This window comes from Silurus meridionalis, chromosome 11 (genome assembly GCF_014805685.1).
Source record: "Silurus meridionalis isolate SWU-2019-XX chromosome 11, ASM1480568v1, whole genome shotgun sequence".
In the NCBI taxonomy this organism is placed as follows: domain Eukaryota; kingdom Metazoa; phylum Chordata; class Actinopteri; order Siluriformes; family Siluridae; genus Silurus; species Silurus meridionalis.
The window spans coordinates 22,052,175-22,078,051 of record NC_060894.1 but is presented as its reverse complement, the minus strand read 5'-3'; the positions used below and the strand labels follow the sequence as shown (position 1 = coordinate 22,078,051).

Here is a 25,877-nt window from a genome sequence, read left to right as displayed (position 1 = left end):
CAGGTCAGGATCATCTTGGTAAACTGATAAACTGCCGAGTTAACATTTCCATATACTCCAGACTCACCTCTCACCTCTCACCAGGTTCCTTCTGTAAGTTATCCAGCGTGTGAAGGGAACATCCAGTTAGGAGCTTCAAAGTTCTAGGTGGTCTGAACGCGTCAGCCAGAGAGAGCAACGTCCTGAAATAAGCAGGTTAGAAGAACAAGAAACGTGCTAAATATCCGGAAATAAGTGCGAGCAGGACAAACGGAGAGACACCGCACCCTGTTCCAGCGTCAAGTGCAGACCTGCAATCACAGGTACAAACCTGCGCGCGCGCGCACACGCACGCAGACACACACACACACACACACACACACACACACGGTGGTGGAACCCGGATGACCGAGAACTAACATTCAAACCAAACCTTGTCTGTCTTTTTTTTTGCACTAAATGTTGCACGTGCATTTTGTGTTGTTAGTTTAGAGTTGTGTTTAGTTCTGTGTTCCTTTTGTTAGTTTGTGTAGTTTGATGGAGCTACTTGGATACTTGACCTGATGTTAGGTGGCAGATAAGAGGTAAAAATTCCCAGAAAAGAGCAATAACACCCCCAAAAGTATTAACGTTTGTGCGCTACTGTTTAGTGCGCGTGCCAAAAGAGCAGCACGTGTTTTTTCAGGTTAATTGCAATGAGCAGGTTCGAGAAAAAAATTGTAATGTAATTACAGTAATTATAGGCGGTGTTCGAGATCAGTCGCGCAGATGAAGTGCGCACAATACGTCCGCTTTCATCAGAAGAAAAAATGTTCATGAATCAGAAAACAGATGTTTTTCCAGGTACAGCAAAGGGTTGAGCAGAGGGCACTTTACAGTTCTAGGAATGTGTCAGGTGCAAACATATACGTAGATACGAAATGTACACACACACACACACACAAGATTTATTCATCAATAGAGAGATAGATCATCGATCAAAGCACTTTTGCACGTCGCTCTGGACAAAGTCGTTTGCTAAATGCCGAAATGTAAATGTGCTCAGTTTTTAAATAAACTAATTAAATACTGTATACAGAAAGTGGCTTTGCATGAGAAGTGCAATTTAGAATGTAAAAGTGAAAGTGACTGTTCAAACATATATAAAGACATGATGTACACAATGACAAATATTAAATACAGAAGTGAGTTTGCATGAAAATTGGTGCCATTTAGAATATAAAAGTGACTGTCCGTAAGTTTTGTTTTTGTCATCTGGTGGTAAGTGGTGGACTGTTCAGCAGGCTGACTGCATCATCTGGTGGTTAAGTGGTGCACTGTTCAGCAGGCTGACTGTAGTGGGGAAGAAGCTGTTCTTGTGGTGTGAGTGAGGTCCTGACCAGAACCCCCTTTGGGACGGGAGGGAGTTCGTTTCCAGGATCAGAGATGTTCCCTGCGATCTTGGCTGCACCTCTCCGGGTCCTGGAGTGATCCAGTGCTGATGTTCCGGGAGTCAGAGACATGCTTTCCCAGCCTCATGACCTGCAGTCTGTCTGTGACCCAACTGCACCTGGAGTCAGGCACATTCAGCTGGGAGAGCATGTCTCTCAACAGAGCTGAAGTCTACTAACAGAATCCTGGTGTAGGATCCTGGGGAGTTTAAATGTTAGGGGATGTAGTGGAGGGCTACGTTCACAGCATCGTCTACAGATCTGATGTAATGTTCTTAAGGTAGGACAACAGGCAGCACTTAAGACTTGCTGACCATAGAATTCAGGGCGACGGGTCTGTAATCATCAAGTCCTGTGATCCTTGTGTTTTTGGGGACTGGGACGATGGCTTAGGTTTTGAAGAAGGCTGGCACATGGCATGTCTCCAGGGGGTTTTAAAGTATAGACTTGTCACAATCTGATCATTTTTAAATCAAGTTGTCCTAGTCAAATCATATTGTATTTATTAATGAACACAATGTGTCTTCATTGCAGCTACAGAATCCTGTTCCAGGTTGACCGATGCAGTTTGGGTGGTCTTCTGCTGCTCGAGATTCTTTTCAGCTCACCATGATTGTAAAGAGTGGTTTAATTGAGATGATTTCTCAGTTCAAACCTTTCTAGACATACACCTTGGAACTCCCTCAGGTAACAAAGGTGTTGCAACACTGAGCTGACATTTGCTGAATGTGTTTGTTCCATTGTGTGTAAAAGTCACAGATTAGCAGTAGTGTGAACTCAAACCAACCTGGCACACATTTCAAAGCAAGAGATTCCATAACATTAACAATCATGTATCTTTGCAGTTTTTATTAAACACATTTAACAATTGTTTTGTGATTAGTGTTTACTTAGATTGAGTTCCTATTTATGACTACAGTGGGGTTTATATTTATCTACTCATCCACACATTTCTCCTTTTGTTTTTTTGGCTGTAGTTCATGTTATAATCGAAAGTAAAAACAGGAGTTTTGCAAACGCAGCTTAAATTCGGGTGCTGCTTCTGCCAGACTGTAACGAAACCCAATCTCGCTTTGCATGACCAGACAAAACAGGTCTTGTGTGCAATTGCAGTATGTTAAACAAGTCAAACTAGATACCAGGCAGTCTGTAGTTTTTGTCCTTTTAAGATCTGAAGTTGAGACAGCAGCTCAGTACTCCAGGCTACTGCAAAAGAAAAACACCACCAGGGTTTTTAGCTCAATACCTTTATTTTCATTTAATCCATCATTCAACACATGTCGATTGTTCCTGTGGAAGAAAGAAAAATATTTTCAGGACCAAATACAAAACACTACAGTTCAATTAAAGCCATTTTAACACAAATTGACCTGGAAATTGTTTAAAATCTCAAAAAGCCACCAATTTTACAAGATCAAAAGACTGGTGACTTATAATGATCAGGGAATGAACTTTGGGCAGGAGATAAAAGGGACCGTCTCTTTCAAAAGCTATTTGACTTGCTAAAAATTCCACAGATCACAATTTACAAGATCATGGTAATTTATACACATGGTATTTGCTGTAATATTTATAAAATCTTCCAAAACTGAAAAATGTGGTCATGACTAAATGTTCAAATTAGTTACAAGTATATCACGAGCCATCTTATAATTTAGACGAAGTGTGAAATCCTTCAAGGGGAACAAATCCAACTTTCCAATCAAATTAGGTTATTTATAAATATCAAGCTTGAACTTAAACCCGCTACCTCCTCCACTGGGTTGTAGAGTTCATTTGAAAAATTCTCTGAGCATGCCTCCTGTTCCTCCATGTCCTTCATGAGGGTTTCCTTATCCAGAGACAGACCTCTTCTTGATTTCCATCTTCTGTGCAAAAGTAAATGATATTCAGACAATATTTAATCCAGCACAAACTAATGAGTGGAACAGTGTTTTAATGATTTAGCTTCAACATACAGACGTACCTCCATCTCATAACTGCTGCAGCCAATATAACTAGGGAGATGATAAAAATTACTGTGAGGATGATGGGAACGCTGCTGGATGCCTCGTCCTGACAGAACTGCCCAGCGTACCCCAGTGCACAATTACAGACCGGTTTCCCTTTTTGCATTTCACAGCTCCCTCTGCCATTACAGAGGTCCGAATTGCAAGACTGGCCTCCCATTGCATGGACCAACACCTCATTTTCCTGCATATGGCATCCCTCTTCATCAGAGCCATCCTGGCAATCTGGAATTTGATCACAGAATCTGGTAGTGGAGAGGCACTTGTATCCATCTCTGCAAGGCTTTGAACCTGTTGGACACTGGTCGCCAGATACACACTGGTTTTCATGGACAGCGATGTAGTCATGTGTACAGCGGCAGGTACGTCCCCCAGGGTACGCCAGGCACAAGTGGCTGCAACCACCATTGTTCTTCGCACACAGGTTGGTTCCTGTTTCCAAAAATGAATGACCAATTAGATTATGACAATTGTGTGCATGACAAGATCACCAAACTCTGGTAGATACCCACATCCAGACCAACATTATCTCGTCCATATAACTAAGCAGTTAAGGGCCGTGCTTAAGAGCCCAGAAGTGGCAGTTTAGTGGTGGTGGGATTTTAACTTTTCCCAACATCTTAACCACTGAGCTCATAATTCCCCTAAAACTAGATGCAAGTCCAGAAGTTGCATACAAAGTATGCATCTAGTTGCCAGACAAGTTCTACAGCTACATGGGCACTAAAAAAGGAAAAAGGGAGAGGCCTGAAATGTGGCTACTTGAACTCGTTCTACAGGCCAGCAGGTATCACATGATCTATTTAAAGTCCCCAAAGGACTCCAGTGGAACAAGAACATAAAAAGAAGAAAAGACAGTAAGTTTCAAGAGAGATAAGGGTGAAAGAACTGGTGGTGTGAAGTGCACAATAAAACTACCTTTCTGGCTGTTTGTGCTGAACGCCTTCAGTGCTATAAGGTTTGTTTCCACTTCAAACCACAACTTTTTAGGCTGGATGCCATCACTGAACCATACACTGGTTGTGCCTGCAAGGAGTTAATTAATGGAGAAATATTAATCACACCTATAAATGAGGGATTACTACAGTGTGCAACAAGAAAAAAAAAAAAATCAATATTAAAGGACGAAGTGTGCAGCAGTTTTAAAAACACCGCCACCTGCTGGTAAAAAACAAACAAATCACCCAACCGTGCTGTTACCATTGAACCTCGTGATCCAGAAGAGGATATTTTCACTGCGAGTTAAAGACACGATTAAAGGAGATGCAGTTCCAGTTTTATATTCCCTGTAATTTGATCCATCAATGCCCACAGAGCAAATCAGTTCAGTGGCTGGAAGAAGAGAACGGTATCGCAATTAAAACAGCGTTAAAAACAAAACTAAATTACTGTGATAAAGATTCCAATATTAAAATGCAGATAGAAATAATGTGTATAATTGGGTCAGTGTATTAGGGGCGTAACTGCGCGTATTTGTACCGAATCATGCCAATTTAATCAATATTAAAAAGTGTATAAAATTGATTTATTCCATTATTTATTTCCTTTATTCCATTATACGATGAACTGTGTAAAGTTGTGTTAAGTTTTATTACTTCTGTGTACCAACACTGAACCAAACCGTGAATTGTGTGTACTGTTACACCCCTAGTCCATACTGTTATTTATTATTAATTTTTTATGCATCATAGACTTCCAAAAACCTTCAAAGGCCATAAATATACTGAGAAAAAAAAAACCCAGTCAATTCTGGCCGAGAAGATCTTGGGATATAAATGAATATTTTATAAAATCATAGTTCTGCAACCTTCCAAGCTTTAAGCTTACCAACGTCCGCCCAGTAAACTGTTGTACCCTGGCTTGAGAAAGTCAGGAAATTGGGAAGCCGTGTTTTCCTCCAAAGCACCATTTGATTCCGTCCATCCATGGCAGCACAGTCCACCTGGGGCAAAACATCTTTCCCGGATGTCTCCATGGCTGTGAAGCACATCCTCCCTGTGGGTGGGTGCAGTGCAATGGAGGTGGGGTCCTGAAGCCTGGCCTGTAGAACCACGCTGGTGAATGTTCCACCTGCTGACGTGGCATAAATCTGAGGTTTCTTGCTGCTGCTCCAATACAAGTTGTGAGTGATCCAGTCCACAGCCAGGGCAGTTATTATATCCCCTGATAACTGCAACATCTGGAGCTCTGGCATCATGGAGTCACCCAGTTTAATCTTAGCTACAGAGGCTTGGCCAACATCTGCCACGTAAAGCGTGTCGTCACTAAGAACCAAGTCCATATCTAAGGCTTCGTTTATACCAGGAAGAGACTGGGCCTGGTGGGTGGGCCACTGCTTTAGTCCAACCTGACCATGCAAGGTTCTGGTGAAAACCTATAGAGCAGAGACAATCACTTAATCTTCAGTGTACAACTGTAAGACCAAGAATACTCTTTGTAGCCATCTTCTCGATTTTTATACCTTTGTAAGTCTAGTAGGAGAAAGTAGCAGTAAAAAAGAAGAGGAGTTCACAGGTGGGCTACAAGTAAATCCATCCTCAGCCAACAGCAGTCCTGTTGGGCAACGACATGATGCACTACCCTCTGGGGATAACACACACATGTGAGAACATCGGAGTCTCTCGCAGGGGTTAGGTACTTTATACTGGATCAGAGGGTGGACAATCTGGATATAGGAAACAGAACATTATCACAATATTAGAACCTTTAGGTTTAAATTATTTATGGATTTCTTCATTCATTGTCTAAACTAGGTGTTTATAGACAATGGCCCACGACCACATTTGGAACAGACCTCTGAGCAATGCCAGGGAAATAAAATCTTTTCAATACATGTTTAACTCTTCATATCCGTATTTGATAAAAGTTGGCTTTCAAACCAATTTTCCGTAGTTATTAACAGAGGTCGAGGCACAGTGTTTTTTTTGTTTGATTGCTGGAACCATCAGCAAAAATCCTTAACTATATTTTTTTTTTTTACAGCTACTACTGTCATTACAAGAGCGGCCTCTAGAGGCCAGTCACAGGTAGCACGTGCTGTTTGTGTTGCACCCAAGACTGCGCGCTGTATGGAGAGATTGTACAATTATATTATTGAAAATATTCATATAATTTAGCACATTTTCATGATTCAGTACTATTTTACACTTTTATCCAGTATCCATAAAAAAAAAAAAAAAGAGATAAATGCTTACTTTGAGACCAAATGGTTGACCAGGTCTTTTAAGAATAACTTTGCGGTTCTTGCCAGTAAGTTTGTGAGCCCCATGGATGGCCTGTCTTCTAGTGTCAGACCAGTACACCATGTCATTAAAAACTGCTACAGAGTAAAGGCTTGAAGTCTCAGTCAACTGGAGAAGCTTCACAAAGGAAAAGAAAAAACAGCATTCATTACTTTCTAGCTAATGATCCACGCTGCATGCAAGTTCACTTTAAAGTACACAGGCTTGAAAGCTGGTCAGCTTTCAGACCATCAGGAACAATTCTAAGTAAAAGATAAACCTATTTACCCTGATATCTTTGCCATCCATTGTGGCTGAACCAATGCACTGGAGCTTTTCATCTGCCCAGTAAATCCGATCAGTCACGATATCCACAGCCAAGGCTACAGGCCAGTTTAAACCATGGCCGAGTAGCAACTTCCTCTCCGAACCGTCCATGCCAGCTTGCTCGATCCGAGGCTTCTTCCCAATCGCTGACCACAGCATTATCCTAAAAATATCCAAATATTGTTCAAGGATTCAAGATTTTGTCCAGGAGGGAAAAAAACATTTACATTTCAACACTTCATTAACAAATGTGTCCTTGAATAAACAACAAATTAAAAGCACAATCGGGCTCTTGCTGACCCTTTCTGTGGGAGAAGCACCAGAGAACGAGGCTGCTCAAGGTCTTCATCCAGAATCACAGTCACATTCTGTTGCTTTAATACACTGTCACCAATTCTCACAGCTAAAATCTGGCCAGCAACTCCATCCACCCAGTACAGGTTTCTCGCAAGCCAGTCTACAGCAATAGAGTCCGATTTCACACCTGTATAAAGGGGAAGACATTTTCTGCACCTTAATACCAAGAACTATATTAATCTTCTGGTTAAACACTCGCATTTGTGCACCAATTTCTGGTACATGATCCCTAAAAGAAAATGATTTAATTGGCATCAAACTTCCAACCTTTAACGAGAGTCTTGATGTAGCCCTTTTCTCCATGCACTGCGTATTTGATGCTTTGCTCCTGCAGACAGACCCAGAACACCCGTTGTTCCTTCCAGTCATAGTCCAGAGAAAAGATGGGCTTTAGGCCCGGGGAAAGAAGCATCTCCATATTGCTGCTGCGCAGGCCCATAAACAGCACTTCATACTGCACCGATGCCAAAAGACTAGGCTCCTCTGCAAAAAAAAAGGCACAACAGGAACCTAGTTATAATATTAAATCAGTGATGTACAGCCAATAAGCTTGGTCCTGCACAAAAACAACCCAGAAAACTATCAAGACCAGGAACATTAGTCTAAAATCAACCTCAAATTACCCTTTATGTAGGTTACATACGAAGTTTGATCAGACTAATTATATGTGCTAGACATCTAACTGCATGTACACCATTGACCTTCAAGTTTTTGTTGCACAAAACAAAGATCACACAGAATCCAGTGTATTAAAGACCAACTGGACATACTTTGTGTCTTACAACTGCTGCCGTCTGGTTCCAGTATGAACTCCGGATGACACTTGCACATGTAGGAGCCATGCGTGTTCATGCATTTGTGGGTACACACAGGAGGCCGACTCTCCATACACTCATCTACATCTGCACAGTACAAACCATCTGGCTGAATCCTAAAGCCTGGTTGACACCCACATTTCTGGGAGGAAAAAAACTTTTATAAAATACAAACTTCTGGATATTTAGGTAACTTATTTTTAAAAACTGTACATGCAGCCAGAAACCTTTCCAGCAAAATAAACCCATATAACAGACTGGATCCATTAGCAAAAAATAATAAGGACTAACCGCTCCATGAGGAGTGTTGATGCAGATGTGCTCACACCGCGGTGGGTTTGGACCAGAACAATTATTGCTGCGACATCCAGGACCCTCATCGGACTCATCCAGACAGTTAGCAGTGCCATCGCACACCAGCCTGTAGTCCAAACACTCCTCACTGCCACACTTGAACATGTGTGTGGAGCATTTCGTCTGGCCACCTAAATCCAAATTGCAAATTCTTTATCTCCATTCCTTCTTAACCTCGAAGAGCAAATGTGATGAGACTTGATGTTTTACAAAGGATCGAATGGTTGAGTTAAATTCCAAACACCACTTTTGGGACCCTTAAAAAAGGCCCATAACCTTCAAGTGCTTGGTTAAAAGAAACAAATAAGAATTAAGAGTGGTAAGTTTTTTGGCCAATTCATATTTGACACATTCACATGTTATATATTTGATGAAACCCAAAAAAAAAAAAAAAAAAAAAAAAACACATTAAGAGTTGTACCCACATCCAGCTTCATCGCTGTGGTCTTTACAGTCGTTAACGCCATCACATCTCCAGAATGTAGGAATGCACTGATCTTTCGATGCACAAGACCACTGGAATGCTCCACATTGCACAGGAGAGGCCTTGCAATTCTTAAAGATCAGTAAAATACAAACATCTTTAGGAGACATCGTAAGGGTACGACTTTTCCATTATTGTGTCGATTTTTAAATCAAAAGTTCACACCTGTTCATCAGATCCATCAGGGCAGTCTTTGTGTCCATCACAAAACCATTCTTTCAGCAGGCACACATGGCTGTTGGGGCAGCGCTGCTCCAGGGGGCAGTGTGGAGGTTTACGACAGCTCTTCTCATCAGACTGATCATAACAATCCGCATGCCCGTCACAGCGAACACTCACGGGCACACACTGCCCATTCACACATTGAAATTGACCTCGTAAACATGGCTCCTTTGCTGAAAGATTGTTAAACACCAGTGTAAGACAATTAGCAATATGTAGTACCAATGAAGTATTCTATTCCCCTCCCGAAGCTCACCACAGCTGGTCTCATCTGTTCCATCTAAACAGTCTCTCTCACCATCGCAAAGGAAAGATTCAGGGATGCAACGGGTTCTGTTATCACAGTGATGGCTGCAGGATTCAGATGGTTTAAAACAGTTCACTTCATCAGAGCGATCCTGACACTGCGGGGTCCCATCACACACTTGCTTCTGATCAATACACATTTTCCCATGAGCACACTGGAACTGGCCTACAAGGATTAGAGAGAAAAAGAGAATTACTCTGACCAATCCATACTCGTGCTAGAAATAATGCACACAAAAAAAAAAAAAAAAAATCCTACTTTTTTTACACTGCCGTTCACAATCCTTCTCATCAGACCCGTCCTTGCAGTCCTTTTCTCCATCACACACATGACTGGAGAGGATACACTCACTTCCGTCCCTGCATGGTTTGAAGCCCAGACGGCATTTCAGAGCTGAAGAGCCTGCAGTATTTTTCTGACCCTTATCTGTAAAATACATTCAGATGTTTGCACAAGACATTTTGCCCACTTAAATGCTAATTAAAATGCAAAATGGACATACGGCATTTCTTCTCGTCGAAGCCATCTTTACAGTCCATACGTCCATCACAGAACTGCTGGCTGGTCAGACACACCGTCCCCTCGTCACAGTGCAGAGGACAAGTAGGACACTGGGCCTCGTCTGAACCATCAGAACAGTCCGAGCGACCGTCACACACCAGGGCTCGTTCAACACACTTCCTCTTGTTCTTACACAGGAAGTGGCCTACATAAAGGGAAAACGCAAAGCAGTTAGAAATGTGATCAGGAATCAATTTCAGAAATACTGCATTCACACAGTACCTGGATCTGAACAGGCGTGTAAACAGTGGAGCTCATCAAACCCATCAGGACAATCCAACATCCCATCACACAGCTGAGACTGACTGATGCACAGGGATGTTCCGGGACACATTACAGAAGGATTTTCACACACTGGTTCTGGAGTTTTTTTATCTGGTGAAGCTTCAGGGACAACTGCAAAACAACAGCAATAAAAAAAAAAAAAAAAAAGTGTCATGTAATACAGGAAAAAACTTTACAAAACGCCAACATCTTATTGCGGAAGCTGATTACCTTTGCGCCTACAGTCCTGCTCATCAGACCTGTCCTTACAGTCCTTTTCTCCATCACACATATGACTGGAGAGGATACACTCACTTCCATCCCTGCATGGTCTGAAGCCCACAGCGCATTTCAGGGACGGAGGTCCAGATTTTTTCGTATTACTCTCAGCTGTGAAATACAGCAATTACTCCCATTTAATGTCCAAAATGTAACATTAAAGTAGGTAATCTGTAACCCTGCCTGCCAAACTTTAGTCTTTGTGCTGTAAATACCACCGTTCTGCATCCAGTATAAAATAGGAACTCAAAACGTTGCCACACGAGTCATTTTAAAGAATTACAGCTCCACAAAAGTTTGCTATAAAAATATCTTGCGACTGTGTATGACCATTTTTACACCTAATGCAGAGTCACTGATGTTTAATGGCCCTTTTTCTATGAAAAATATATATTTCTAAATAACCAGAAATATATTTAGGACACTCTTTATAAAGACACTTACTACAGTCTGCTTCATCAGTGCCATCTAGACAGTCTTTCTCTCCGTCACACAAGAAGGTGTCTGGGATGCAGCGGGTTTTATTATCACAGCGATGGCTGCAGCTCTTGGTGCGTGTAAAGCAGTCCATTTCATCAGAGCGATCCTGACACTGAGGCGTCCCATCACACACCAGCTTCTTGTCGATGCACAGCCTCCCATGAGCACACTGAAACTGGTCTGGGACAAATTGCACAAAAAAACCATCCTAAACACATGCTAAAATTCACTATTCAAATTAAGAGCTTTCCATATACTTTACCTGGTCTACACTGATACTGACAGTCGTCTTCATCAGAACCGTCTTTACAGTCAACCTCTCCATCACATACATGACTATAGAGCACACACTTGCTTCCGTCCTTACAAGGTCTCCAACCCAGACGACACTTCAGTGGTCCTGGTTTGTTTGGCTTCACAGGAACCCTGGGACACCCTTCCTCATCAGAGGAATCATTGCAGTCAGGGCGGCCATCGCAGACCAAACCATTCTCAACACACTTCCTTCGGTCCTTACACAAAAAGTCACCTGTATTTAAAAAAAAAAAAAAAAAAATCAAATCAATTCCCAGAAAAAGCCATTAAACCATCATACAGTCCTGATTTGCATCAGGATTTCATGGATTATTCCAGTACCTGATTTTGGACATTTCTTGAAACAAGCTTCTTCATCGAAGCCATCGGGACAATCACGCTTTCCATCACACAGTTTAGAGTTCGAGATGCATAGTTTCCCCCCTCGACACAACACGGAAGGAGCCTCACATCGTTGCAGCTGTGTAGGATAGCCTACAGCGTGAGAGCAAGATCATTGTAAAAGTCAGTTTCAAATCAGTAAGAAAGGCAATCAATAACAGCAGGTTGAAATGTCAAGTGTTTAATCCTATGGCACTACATCAGAGGAGAGGAATTTTCATTATGCATTACCAAGGCAGACAGGAAAAAGGGGATATCTGGAGGTTTATTTTGTACACCATTTCCTCTTTTTGCTTTGCTTCTGGAAGCTCTGTGTGAAGTCCTGTATGTGAACGATTTGTCTAATAAACTGGCCATAGATTAATTGTAAATGTTACTTCAGAAAATCAATATGCTACACTTTGCAGAGGTAAATTGCAGAAATTTTCAAAAAACAAGGCTGGTAGCTTAAGGCATTGGATCAGGTGGTCATTAGATTTAATCCCAGCCACACCAAACTGCCACTCCTGGGCCCCTAAACAAGCCCCTTAACCCCATAGCTGATCAGGTGCATCAATAAAATAAATGTAGGTAGCACTGGATAAGAGCGTCAGCCAAAAGACTAATATAAATAAAACATGCCATTTCCAAGCCAAGAATAAAAGTCTTACCACAGTCTGATTCGTCAGTGCCATCAATACAGTCTCTCTCTCCATCACACAGGAAGTTTTTTGGGATGCAGCGCGTTTTATTGTCACACCGATGGCTACAACTCTTTGTGCGTTGGAAGCAGTCCATTTCATCAGAGCGATCCTGACACTGTGGTTTGCCATCACACACGAAAGAAGCATCAATGCACTTCCTTCCATGAGCACACTGAAACTGCCCTAGAAATGGTTTAAGAAGAGAAAAACGATCAGGTCGGAACCAGAGATCATAAAGGATGTGATTTGGCTTCGTTTTCTTACCAGTTTTGCAATTAACATCGCATCCCTCTTCATCAGATCCATCTTTGCAGTCATTCTCTCCATCACACAAATGACTGTGCAAGATACAGTCGCTGCCATCCTTACAGGGGGTCAACCCCAAACGGCACTTCATGGGAGTGTCTTCGGTTGAATAAGCAGCTACGGTCGGACAGTCCACCTCATCAGAAGCATCCGTGCAGTGAGGATGTCCATCACAGACCAGATTCCTGTCAATACATCTCCTCCGGTCTTTACACAGAAAGTCATCTAAAAGAGAAGACATCAAGTCTTATTCAGAGCACTTCTGAAGAGGCATCTAATAACATGGGAGGGATAAATTATTTTACCCCCATCATAAGGACAGCTCTGAAGGCATGGTCTTTCATCAGACCCATCAGTACAGTCCTTTTTGCCATCACAGAGTTGACTCTGGGAGATGCACTTTGAGGTTGCCAGGCATGGTATAAATGGGCTTTTGCAAAGGGAATGTGGTCCTGGGTTTCCTGCTGAAAAATATAACTGCGTAAACATTCAAAGCTCAGCCGAGTCGAGAGAAAACAACTCCTGCAAACTCAAGAGGATTTAAAAAATTTTTTTTGTGACGTACCGCAGTCAGTTTCATCAGATCCGTCCCAGCAATCCCTGATCCCGTTGCAAATAAAGATCTCCGGAATACAGTGACTGTTCTGATCACAGCGCAACGCGCAGCTTCGTGAAGGCTTCCAGCATGTTGATTCATCCGAGTTATCGGGACACTGAGGAACCCCGTCACACACCTGCTTCCTGCTGATGCACATCCTGCTATTACGACACTGAAACTGCCCTGGGAGGAAAAACAGATGTGAATTTTAAAAGCCTTCATCTCAAAACGGTCATCTGCTCCACCAAAAAAAATTTGTGTTTTAAATCCAACCTTGATTACACTGAAGGTCACATCCATCTTCATCAGATCCATCCTTACAGTCCAGCTCTCCATCACACACATGGGTGTTCAGGATACAGTCGCTGCCATCCCTACAGAGTTTTGAACCCAAGCGACACTTAAAACCAGGTGCAAGACAATCTGCCTCATCAGAGCCGTCAGTGCAGTCTGAACGTCCATCACACCTCAGATGCACCTCAATACACTTTTTCTGTTCCTTACAAAGGAAGTCACCTTGAAAAGTAGAGTAAAGTGTTACTTATTTTTCTGCTTCTAGGACAAGTAAACCATTTTCAAGCACACATGCACATTACCCTTCTCCTGACATGAATCTATACAGGAAAGCTCATCAGAGCCATCAGGACAATCCAACTTTCCATCACAGAGTTGAGTCGGGGACATGCACAATGATGTGCTCTCACAGAACATCGAGGGGCTTCTACAGTCCTGATTAGCTGATAAAGTTATTGGCACCACTTTAGAAGATGCCTTCGTGTCTGTGGAATCTCCAGCTGTGGAATAAATTTCTGATCATAATGCACACCAATTTAAATCCATGTATAATTCAATTAATGTTTATTTGTATAGCATTTAATTAACATGGTCTCAAAGCAGCTATACAAAAATAAAATAATGCATGTTCGTTCCTTACAAGTGCAAAGAAAAACTCAGATTGTATGAGGGAGAAACCTTTAGAGGAACCAGATTTAAAAAGGGAAACCAACCCATCTGGGTGGCATTGAACGTACATTCATAACATTGTATATTCTTGTATTAGAGTTGAATACATAACTGTTCATGTGTTTCTCTTAGTGAAGCTTAGCAACCTGCCCGATTCATCCTAATACTCTACCAATGACAATTTCCTCACACTTTGGAACGTCACACGTCTAAACATTCATTTCGTTTGCTCCAATGGATAATCCAATCTGGACAGTTTCATCATAACTACTGTCTGGTGTTAAATTCTTTCAACATGACCAGTAAATGATCGTGAGAGTAAAAGTGAACAAAGTTTAGTATAGTACTGGTTATTAGGAGAGTTCACTGTAGATAACTACTCTTCAATTAAATACTGTTTAGTGGTCAGCATAACCAAAAAAAAAGAAAACTAAAATATTGAAACTCACGACAGTCTGCTTCATCAGTGCCATCTAGACAGTCTCTCTCCATCACACAGGAAGGTGTCTGAGATGCAGCGGGTTTTATTATCACAGCGATGGCTGCAACTTTCGGTACGTTTAAAACAGTCCATTTCATCAGAGCGATCCTGACACTGAGGCGTCCCATCACACACCAGCTTCTTGTCGATGCACATCCTCCCATGAGCACACTGAAACTGGTCTGAGGTATTATAAGAATCGGTGAGCACAGAATCGTTTCATTGCAAACAGGCTACAGTGTAAAGCTGATGATTATTATAATGATTAAGTTTACCTTTATTACATTGCTTTTCACAGTTTCTCTCATCAGACCCGTCCTTGCAGTCCTTTTCTCCATCACACACGTGATTATAGAGGATACAGTCACTTCCATCTCGGCATGGTTTGAAGCCCAGGGGACATTTTAGGGATGATTTTGTAGGTTTTTTGCCAGGTTTATCTACAAAACCAAGTCAGAATTAACCTTGATTACAAACATTTCCCTAAAAGGAACAAAATTCTTATGACAGCAGAACATACAGCAGTTCCTCTCATCCAAGCCATCTTTACAGTCCATACGTCCATCACAGAACTGCTGGCTGGTCAGACACACCGTCCCCTCGTCACAGTGCAGAGGACAAGTTGGACACTGGGCCTCGTCTGAACCATCAGAACAGTCCGAGCGACCGTCACACAGCAGGGCTCGTTCAACACACTTCCTCTTGTTCTTACACAGGAAGTGGCCTACATGGAGAAAATTCTAAGCAGTTAGAAATGTGATCAGGAATCACTTTCAGAAATCCTGCATTCACACAGTACCTGGATCAGAACAGGTGTGTAAACAGTGGAGCTCATCAAACCCATCAGGACAATCCAACATTCCATCACACAGCTGAGACTGACTGATGCACAGCGATGTTCCGGGACACATTACAGAAGGACTTTCACACACTGGTTCTGGAGTCTTTTTAATTTCAGGAGCTACAGTAACAGCAGGAAAAATGTATCTGAATTAAATAGAGAATACAAGACAGAATATTGAAATCTTAATTGGAAGAAGAGAAAAGTCACGTTTTTGTCCACAGTCCTCCTCATCAGACCCGTCCTTGCAGTGCTTTTCTCCATCACACACCAGGGCTCGTTCAACACACTTCCTTTTGTTCTTACACAGGAAGTGGCCTACATGGGGGGGTTTGGGGGCATACAGTTAGAAATGTGATCAAGAATCAATTTCAGAAATACTGCATTCACACAGTACCTGGATCTGAACAGGCGTGTAAACAGTGGAGCTCATCAAACCCATCAGGACAATCCAACATCCCGTCACACAGCTGAGACTGACTGATGCACAGGGATGTTCCGGGACACATCTCAGAAGGACTTTCACACACTGGTTCTGGAGTCTTTTCAACTTTTGGAGTCGCAGCAACAGAAGCTTATAAAAACAAACAAAACCCCATTAAGATTTTATGGAAAATTTACACATGAACTATTATGAAAAGCGTTCATCTTCATTACAGAGCTCATGACAGTCTGCTTCATCAGTGCCATCTAGACAGTCTTTCTCTCCATCACACAGGAAGGTGTCTGAGATGCAGCGGGTTTTATTATCACAGCGATGGCTGCAGCTTTCGGTACGTTTAAAACAGTCCATTTCATCAGAGCGATCCTGACACTGAGGCGTCCCATCACACACCAGCTTCTTGTCGATGCACATCCTCCCATGAGCACACTGAAACTGGTCTGGGTATTAAAAGATATGGGGTGTAAACAAAACATTTTACTGCAAACACACTACAGTGTAAAGCTGATAAACTGTTAGAAATTACATATTGATCACTTCACCTCAACAGCTAGCCATATTGACAATGTGAAACTATGACTAATTGGCTGATGGAACCTTGTAACAAAATACAAGTAAAGTCTTTACCTTTATTACATTGCTTTTCACAGTTTCTCTCATCAGACCCGTCCTTGCAGTCCTTTTCTCCATCACACACGTGATTATAGAGGATACAGTCACTTCCATCTCGGCATGGTTTGAAGCCCAGGGGACATTTCAGGGATGATTTTGTAGGTTTTTTGCCAGGTTTATCTACAAAACCAAGTCAGAGAATTAACCTTGATTACAAACATTTCCCTAAAAGGAACAAAATTCTCATGACAGCAGAACATACAGCAGTTCCTCTCATCCAAGCCATCTTTACAGTCCATACGTCCATCACAGAACTGCTGGCTGGTCAGACACACCGTCCCCTCGTCACAGTGCAGAGGACAAGTCGGACACTGGGCCTCGTCTGATCCATCAGAACAGTCCGAGCGACCGTCACACACCAGGGCTCGTTCAACACACTTCCTCTTGTTCTTACACAGAAAGTGGCCTACATTGAAAAATTCTAAGCAGTTAGAAATGTGATCAGGAATCACTTTCAGAAATCCTGCATTCACACAGTACCTGGATCTGAACAGGCGTGTAAACAGTGGAGCTCATCAAACCCATCAGGACAATCCAACATTCCATCACACAGCTGAGACTGACTGATGCACAGCGATGTTCCCGGGCACATTTCAGAAGGACTTTCACACACTGGTTCTGGAGTCTTTTTAATTTCAGGAGCTACAGTAACAGCAGGAAAAATGTATCTGAATTAAATAGAGAATACAAGACAGAATATTGAAATCTTAATTGGAAGAAGAGAAGTCACGTTTTGTCCACAGTCCTCCTCATCAGACCCGTCCTTGCAGTGCTTTTCTCCATCACACACCAGGGCTCGTTCAACACACTTCCTTTTGTTCTTACACAGAAAGTGGCCTACATTGAAAAATTCTAAGCAGTTAGAAATGTGATCAAGAATCAATTTCAGAAATACTGCATTCACACAGTACCTGGATCTGAACAGGCGTGTAAACAGTGGAGCTCATCAAACCCATCAGGACAATCCAACATCCCGTCACACAGCTGAGACTGACTGATGCACAGGGATGTTCCGGGACACATCTCAGAAGGATTTTCACACACTGGTTCTGGAGTCTTTTCAATTTTAGGAGTCGCAGCAACAGAAGCTTTAAAAACAAACAAAACCCCATTAAGATTTTATGGAAAATTTACACATGAACTATTATGAAAAGCGTTCATCTTCATTACAGAGCTCACGACAGTCTGCTTCATCAGTGCCATCTAGACAGTCTTTCTCTCCGTCACACAGGAAGGTGTCTGAGATGCAGCGGGTTTTATTATCACAGCGATGGCTGCAGCTCTTGGTGCGTGTAAAACAGTCCATTTCATCAGAGCGATCCTGACACTGAGGCGTCCCATCACACACCAGCTTCTTGTCGATGCACATCCTCCCATGAGCACACTGAAACTGGTCTGGGTATTAAAAGATATGGGGTGTAAACAAAACATTTTACTGCAAACACACTACAGTGTAAAGCTGATAAATTGTTAGAAATTACATATTGATCACTTCACCTCAACAGCTAGCCATATTGACAATGTGAAACTATGACTAATTGGCTGATGGAACCTTGTAACAAAATACAAGTAAAGTCTTTACCTTTATTACATTGCTTTTCACAGTTTCTCTCATCAGACCCGTCCTTGCAGTCCTTTTCTCCATCACACACGTGATTATAGAGGATACAGTCACTTCCATCTCGGCATGGTTTGAAGCCCAGGGGACATTTCAGGGATGATTTTGTAGGTTTTTTGCCAGGTTTATCTACAAAACCAAGTCAGAGAATTAACCTTGATTACAAACATTTCCCTAAAAGGAACAAAATTCTCATGACAGCAGAACATACAGCAGTTCCTCTCATCCAAGCCATCTTTACAGTCCATACGTCCATCACAGAACTGCTGGCTGGTCAGACACACCGTCCCCTCGTCACAGTGCAGAGGACAAGTCGGACACTGGGCCTCGTCTGATCCATCAGAACAGTCCGAGCGACCGTCACACAGCAGGGCTTGTTCAACACACTTCCTCTTGTTCTTACACAGAAAGTGGCCTACATTGAAAAATTCTAAGCAGTTAGAAATGTGATCAAGAATCAATTTCAGAAATACTGCATTCACACAGTACCTGGATCAGAACAGGTGTGTAAACAGTGGAGCTCATCAAACCCATCAGGACAATCCAACATCCCATCACACAGCTGAGACTGACTGATGCACAGCGATGTTCCCGGGCACATTTCAGAAGGACTTTCACACACTGGTTCTGGAGATTTTTTAATTCCAGGAGCTACAGTACCAGCAGGAAAGAAATTAAAATTGAGAGAATACAATTCAGAATATTGAAATATTAATTGGAAAAAGAGAAGTCACGTTTTTGTCCACAGTCCTCCTCATCAGACCCGTCCTTGCAGTGCTTGTCTCCATCACACACCAGGGCTCGTTCAACACACTTCCTTTTGTTCTTACACAGAAAGTGGCCTACATTGAAAAATTCTAAGCAGTTAGAAATGTGATCAAGAATCAATTTCAGAAATACTGCATTCACACAGTACCTGGATCTGAACAGGCGTGTAAACAGTGGAGCTCATCAAACCCATCAGGACAATCCAACATCCCGTCACACAGCTGAGACTGACTGATGCACAGGGATGTTCCGGGACACATTTCAGAAGGATTTTCACACACTGGTTCTGGAGTCTTTTCAATTTTAGGAGTCGCAGCAACAGAAGCTTTAAAAAACAAACAAAACCCCATTAAGATTTTATGGAAAATTTACACGAACTATTATGAAAAGCGTTCATCTTCATTACAGAGCTCACGACAGTCTGCTTCATCAGTGCCATCTAGACAGTCTTTCTCTCCATCACACAGGAAGGTGTCTGGGATGCAGCGGGTTTTATTATCACAGCGATGGCTGCAGCTCTTGGTGCGTGTAAAACAGTCCATTTCATCAGAGCGATCCTGACACTGAGGCGTCCCATCACACACCAGCTTCTTGTCAATGCACATCCTCCCATGAGCACACTGAAACTGGTCTGAAGAAACATCTATTATTTTTGACCTAAAAATAATAAAAGATGGCATGTGATAAAGCGATGTTAGTATTTACCTGCTTTGCACCAACGTTCACAGCCATCTTCATCCGATCCATCCTTACAGTCAAACTGTCCATCACACACATGGCTGTGGTGGACACAGTCACTTCCATCCCGACAGAGTTTTGAACCCAAGCGGCACCTTAAGGGAGCGACGTTTTTGGTGTTGGTTGTAGGAGAACAGCTCATCTCATCTGAGCCATCAGTGCAGTCAGGACGTCCATTACACAACAGATATCGTGCAACACAATTTCTTCCATCTTTACACTGAAAGTCACCTGGAAGAGAGTTTGGGGGAAACACAATAAAAATCCATGGAACAATATGGTGTGAAATTTACTGTTCTGGCAACCTGAAGCACCTCTTTTTGAACACAACTCTCGACAATTCATCTCATCTGATCCATCAGGGCAGTCTTTTGTTCCATCACAAAGCCAAGCCTGCTGCATGCACAACGATGTTTCTTTACACAACATGGAAGGCTTTTCACAGTCTGTTCCTGGAGAAGACAGAGGTGCATCTGAGGAAAGAGGAAACAAGGATTACTATTTTTGTACTCGCTCAAGGAACCAATACAAAAGGTGCCAATCTGGAGCAAAAATAGCTAAAAAACGTCCACAAACAAGAGCAAATTGGGACTGAATGTAAAATGTGATGCTCAAAAAACACATGAACAGGTGTCTGCAAACTGGGCAATATAGTGTAGATCAGCTGTTAAGAACAAAATCAATCCGTCTTTTGGGTATAGGAAAAAAAAGGAAAACTACTCACCTTGCTGTAATTCATTCAAAGCTACAGTTACATCAACAATGGCACTTTCCACAGTCACTGCCTTCACACGTGTTCCATCTTGCCGTTTCCACAGCGTGATGACGTCATTGAGGACAGTCACAATGTAGGGCTCATAGGCAGCTGCGATCAAACCTGGAAAAGTCCATCCTTCACCTGCAGTGTACTTTTTCCTCTTCAGAAGACTCAATACTTGCAGTTCTGTAAGAGAAATGGAAATAATGCATTTTCGAAGTTCATTAAGAAAAACAAAACCAAAAACAACACTACAGACCATTTTGCGAGTGCCAAACGACGCTGTAGGCTCTGCGATCAAATACAACGTGGCCGATACTTTTGTCTTCAGAGCGGTAGATGGCTTTTGCATTTCCACCCAACAGGCCTAGTTTCATGGTGATGATCTGACTGTCCTCCAGCCAGTACAACTGACCTCGCTGCCAATCCACGAAAAGGTCATTGATTTCACCACTTGCCTGGTACAAATGGCTCGAAACGCTCTGATCAGGGAGGCTAATATGGGTGGCACCAACTGAGAGCTCATCACACGAAACCCAGTAGAAGTTTCCAGTTTTCTGGTCAACTCTGACAACACAAACTTAAAGAAAATATAAATTTTCAGAAAAAGGGCAATTTTATATGGATAAAAAGAGCAAAGTTACATTATGGCACATACCAGGCTTCAGAGTTGGTATATATTCTGAGCGACCCTCCCTGAGCACATGAACCTTCACGTGGCCTGTAAGATTGGCACAAATAACCAATCCTCTCTTCCAGTCCACATCAAATGCTTGAATGTCCTCATCAGAGGAGAAGAGAATGGATTTAACAGGACCATTTGTAGTATATTCCAGTGTGTATATGGTTGTGGGTGTTGCATAGGCAAGTTTAAACCCTAGAGAACAGACAGAATGGGGTAGAGGAGAATAGCAGTTTAACATCTAGTGCAAATAGTAGCAATATACAGTATGTACAGCAAATATATATAAGCTCCTAAATACAATGATAAAATTGTGTAACTAGAATCATTTAACCAGAGTGATTAATGCACGAGATTCCCATCACATACATTCACATGATCCACGTTGCACAGAAAGCTTTCCCTCAGAGCAGGAGCAGGTGTAACCACTAAGGCTGGTTAGAGAGGGCATGCAGAGCTGACAGCCTGATTTCCTACATGGAGAAAGACCTGGTGCACATATAATTATTAAAACAATTACTTTTCTTTCCAAACATTTATCAAGTGAATTTGAATCTACCAGTGCAGTAGGCCTACCTCTGGGCTGCTGAAGTTCATGATAGACCATTACGGTTGTTAGTTCTCCCTTTAGAAGAAAGTTTTTTTTACTAGGCTGGTTTTCAGGTGCTTGCCACAAACGCCTGTCTTCAGTCCAATAGAACAAACCATTAAACACGGCCAGATTCTGACCAACCCGTCCTTTAAAGAACTCCCGAAAGGTGTGCCGTCCTGTACCATCCACCTTTACTGTCTCAACTGACTGCAATGTTCGTTAAAACAATTAACATTAAAAAATAAAATACTTTTCCTAAAAAAATTGGAGGGGGGGGCGATCAAGTAAGAAGCTCCTACCTTTTTGAACTCACTTATCCAGTACAACCTTCGTGCTGCCACATCCAACGCAAGACCTCTCGGTAACTGTGCAGTTACAACCATCAACGAAGTCCTCAAGAAGCCGTCCATTGCCGCGCTCTCAATAGTCAAGATGTTTGGTCCTTTATTAATCCAAAACATGGTGCTACAAAAAAATAGAAAATGCTATAAACAGTTAAATTTAACCACTAAATGCAATCCAATATACCAGCACACACCTTTCAGTGGGAAGAAGAACCAAATCTGTTGGATCGGTATCTTTGGATAAGACTACGCCAACAGAACTACCATCATACGCGCCTGTATAAATGCCTTTTAGCTCGGCGTTAGTCCAGTAAAGTTGCCCATTGAGCCAATCAACAGCTAGAGACTTGATGCCAGTTTGTCCTTCAGAGAGGAAAAACAAGCATTAAAGCAGTGGGAAGAAATGTTTAAATGTCAATTCATTAAAAAGGACAATCATATTTAAACACACAAAAAATGACCCATACGCCAATACATTTAAGCCATTTTTACTGTTCACAAATCTCAAATCACTGAGAAACTGCTGTATGAAACATGCTGCAGAAGAATCCTTTAGATCTCATGGTAAACATGGTAAGTAGGCATCTTCTGTGATAACACACTGAATATGACAGCACAGACTGGGTCCAACTAACCTGAATAAAGGACACTGCTCTTCTGATCCAAAGTTTTATAGATGTTGCCGTTCCCATCAGCCCAAAAAACAAGGTTCTGTTCAAAGTCAAAAGTTAAAGCCAGTGGGTTACTGCTGATTCCAGTGAGCGGTAAGAACGATCTGTCGTTTACAGCGATCAAACCAAGAAGTCCCTTCTTAGTGGTAAGTAGTTTAGTATCGTTTCCTGACAAAAAAAAAAAAAAAAGTCCATGTGAAAATCTGTTAATTGATGAATACAGAATTAATGATCACCTAACAGTACCTTGTGTCTGGCACACGTTACCACCTTGTAGCTGGAAACCTGGGCGGCACCGGCACTGGAAGGATCCTTTGGTGTTAATGCATATGTGCATGCAGGGTCCATAGGGTTGAGCACATTCATCAACATCTACAGACACATTAAAGCCTCATCATTTTGCAATCACTACACTTTCACAAGGTACTGAATAATAAATAATTTACCTTCACACTTCGCTCCATTTGCTGAGAGCTTCATCCCACTGGGGCAAGAGCACATTGCTCCCCAGAGCTGATCAGTGCACGTGTGGCTACAGCCACCATTTTTATCTCGACACATTTTACCTGAAATGTGTTTCAACAAGAATGTTAAAGGATGACGGGACAGAAAGCGGTGTTTATATCCCCTGTTTCGAGTTCAAATCCAACATCTTAGCTTTCTGCAATTTGTGGCACAGGACAAATTATAATAAATGTGAAGTTTCAGTCATCGGAGCTGCTTTTCCAAAATTTTCTTTAAAAAAAAAAAAAAAAAAACACAAAACACTAAAACACCTGCATTAATGTAATACACTTTCTGATTTATTGCACATCTTAAAAGCAGAATTATGGACATGATGGAAAAAGAAACAAATGATGCAGCCATACCACATGTAACAGGTTCATCTCTTCCATCAGAACAATGAGGAACTCCATCACACCTCTCTCTCAGGGTCAAACAAGTTCCATTTGGACAGCGCACATTCAGATCTCCACAATATCCTGCCACACACACACACAAGGATTTAACATGCATGCAATTACAAAAATAACGTCAACATGTTGAGTGACCACTGCAGCTCACCACAGCCTTCTTCATCCGAGCCGTCCCCACAGTCATCAAACTCATTGCACCGGAGGCTCAGTGAGATGCAAATGCTGTTCTTGCATTTCCAGTCACCCGTGAGGCAGCCCTCATACAGGTTACAGTTCAGTTCATCAGACCCATCCGGACACTGGGTTTGGCCATCACACACCGCAGACTCCATCACACACAATGTGCCATCAAAACACTCAAAGTACTCTGGAGGGCAGGCTGGAAAATTTTAGAGAGATATAAACTTAATTTATTAAATGCATCCATTTTGTAGCTTCAACTAGAAAGCACCGACATTTGAATGAGCTGTTTCAGTCCATTGAATTGCAGAATAGGACTGACTGGTAGTTTCATCAAAATCCAAGGCCTACAAAATCACAACTTCAGATCAGTAGTTTTCCCAATTTTTTTTTTTTTTTATAAACAGGGAACGAAAAAGACAGACTGACTATACATGTAACACAATCATTTCAATGATTAGATAATACAGTACCAGGCAGGGTCACCTGATAAATTTAGGTTAATTTGACTGCAGCTAGAATACAGCAAACTCCCAGGGCTAGTTCAAACCTGGATAAACTAAGGAGGATTAAGTCAGGAAGAGCATCCAGCAAATTCAAATGTGTGCTGGATTAAGAAGGCCCAAGGAGAACTTAAGAATTTCCCCAAAGTAAAGCAGAAAAAATAAAAATAAAAATAGCATACAATCAGAACAAATGCTTAAGATTGTCTACCAGTTTGGTCACAAGGTGATTACTAGCAAACAAGGGTTATGACATTATGGATGGGTATTTCTAATCAATCTCAACCAATGAAAGAACACGTACAGCAGTCCATCTCATCAGATCCATCCAGGCAATCACCTGCACCATCACATCTCCAGGAGCTGAGAATACAGGCTCCATCATCACACTGCCAGTGGTTACTGCCACATTTTCCAGCCAGACCTAAAATAAATAAAGTAAAAAATTAATAAAAAAAAAAGAATCAAAAAGCAATTATTATTATTAAACAATACTACAAAATGAAACGGGGAGGATGCAGAGGCAGGACTGGGAGCACCTGGGAATCATCTGGCGCAAACTGCTCAACTTAACGCGCACCAATAATAATCCAATTACCAACGTTCATTGGTCCAATTAAAACTTAGTAATTAGGAATATTAGCACATCCGGTTCACAAACCCATTTAGACACATTGTTTATTACAGTTTTGTTATTAGGGATGAAATATCTAAAAGTAAAGCATCATAGTGAAGCGCGTCAAACTTGGAGGGAGAAATAAACGATTTAGGATTTCTGGACCTTCTTCTAGACACTGACAAAACGATGCAATTCTTCGTAGGCTGTAAAAATATTACCTGTCATTAATAAAACACTGAAAACTGCTGCCACTGTGGAGAGGTGCAGCGAGGCCATGCCTGCGCCGGTCGGGGAAGAAATTCAGCGCCACTGCCGCGCAAAATGCGCCTTTATGCGCTCATTCACCTGGAAACCACCAAGTCAAGCCATTATAGGGGGATTCAATACAGCTGACAAACGAATGGTATCGCCAATGATGTCCTTTTATTTTATAAATCAGGGGCCCCAAACTTTTTTCTCTAAAGGGCCAAATATCAAACTTAAATGAAAAGTGAAAGTTGCATTAAACCAAAATAAATTATTCAAATGAAAGTTGCAATAATTACCCTCAATTATAATTTCTTAATATTTTAAAATAAATAAACTAATGCAGTTTTCGATTCAAAGCTTTCTGGTTTAATAAAAAAAAAAAAAACGTAAATATTACAATATAAATGCTAAGATATTGTCTTTTATTGTACAGTAGAGTTCAATGCTTAATGCTTATATATTTATATT

The 25,877-nt window shown here is 41.7% G+C and overlaps 1 protein-coding gene across 10 annotated transcripts; it reads right to left on the bottom strand.

The window, feature by feature from the left end:
• Window positions 1-2,640: 2,640 nt before the first annotated feature.
• si:dkey-88l16.3 (low-density lipoprotein receptor-related protein 2) lies at window positions 2,641-25,518 on the bottom strand. Of its 10 annotated transcripts, none has more exons than XM_046861163.1 (56): window positions 25,379-25,518; window positions 24,846-24,965; window positions 24,007-24,237; window positions 23,811-23,924; window positions 23,388-23,507; window positions 23,188-23,313; window positions 22,906-23,109; window positions 22,465-22,633; window positions 22,226-22,391; window positions 21,911-22,133; window positions 21,704-21,823; window positions 21,311-21,529; window positions 20,912-21,232; window positions 20,620-20,838; window positions 20,210-20,368; window positions 19,863-20,126; window positions 19,564-19,788; window positions 19,306-19,482; window positions 19,124-19,231; window positions 18,879-19,040; window positions 18,601-18,804; window positions 18,354-18,518; window positions 17,942-18,166; window positions 17,683-17,859; window positions 16,974-17,177; window positions 16,727-16,891; window positions 16,324-16,539; window positions 13,969-14,166; window positions 13,646-13,888; window positions 13,340-13,555; window positions 13,080-13,238; window positions 12,733-12,999; window positions 12,436-12,651; window positions 11,726-11,878; window positions 11,352-11,618; window positions 11,054-11,269; window positions 10,562-10,720; window positions 10,289-10,462; window positions 10,008-10,211; window positions 9,764-9,931; window positions 9,455-9,670; window positions 9,142-9,371; window positions 8,918-9,047; window positions 8,430-8,623; window positions 8,094-8,280; window positions 7,591-7,806; window positions 7,267-7,450; window positions 6,928-7,129; window positions 6,613-6,777; window positions 5,880-6,083; window positions 5,246-5,792; window positions 4,619-4,750; window positions 4,337-4,444; window positions 3,376-3,850; window positions 3,160-3,277; window positions 2,641-2,699 (listed from the first exon to the last, which is right to left on the bottom strand). In XM_046861163.1, the coding sequence occupies exons 1-56, from the start codon at window positions 25,434-25,436 to the stop codon at window positions 2,676-2,678; spliced, it is 10,833 nt and encodes a 3,610-aa protein (XP_046717119.1). In that variant the 5' UTR covers window positions 25,437-25,518; the 3' UTR covers window positions 2,641-2,675. The 10 variants fall into 10 exon arrangements, 9 of the variants coding, with proteins under 9 accessions (XP_046717119.1, XP_046717121.1, XP_046717120.1 ...); XM_046861165.1 differs by having other exon boundaries at window positions 3,160-3,274; XM_046861164.1 differs by having other exon boundaries at window positions 13,080-13,235.
• Window positions 25,519-25,877: the final 359 nt, after the last annotated feature.

Bases quoted from the DNA above. Each gene is read 5' to 3' on its own strand.
- si:dkey-88l16.3 (XM_046861163.1), bottom strand. From the start codon at position 25,436: ATGGCCTCGCTGCACCTCTCCACAGTGGCAGCAGTTTTCAGTGTTTTA. The intron at 23,110-23,187 runs GTACTGTTAGGT...TTTTTTTGTCAG, and splicing joins TAACGTGTGCCAGACACAAG to GAAACGATACTAAACTACTT. The intron at 21,824-21,910 runs GTAGGCCTACTG...TATGTGCACCAG, and splicing joins TGAACTTCAGCAGCCCAGAG to GTCTTTCTCCATGTAGGAAA.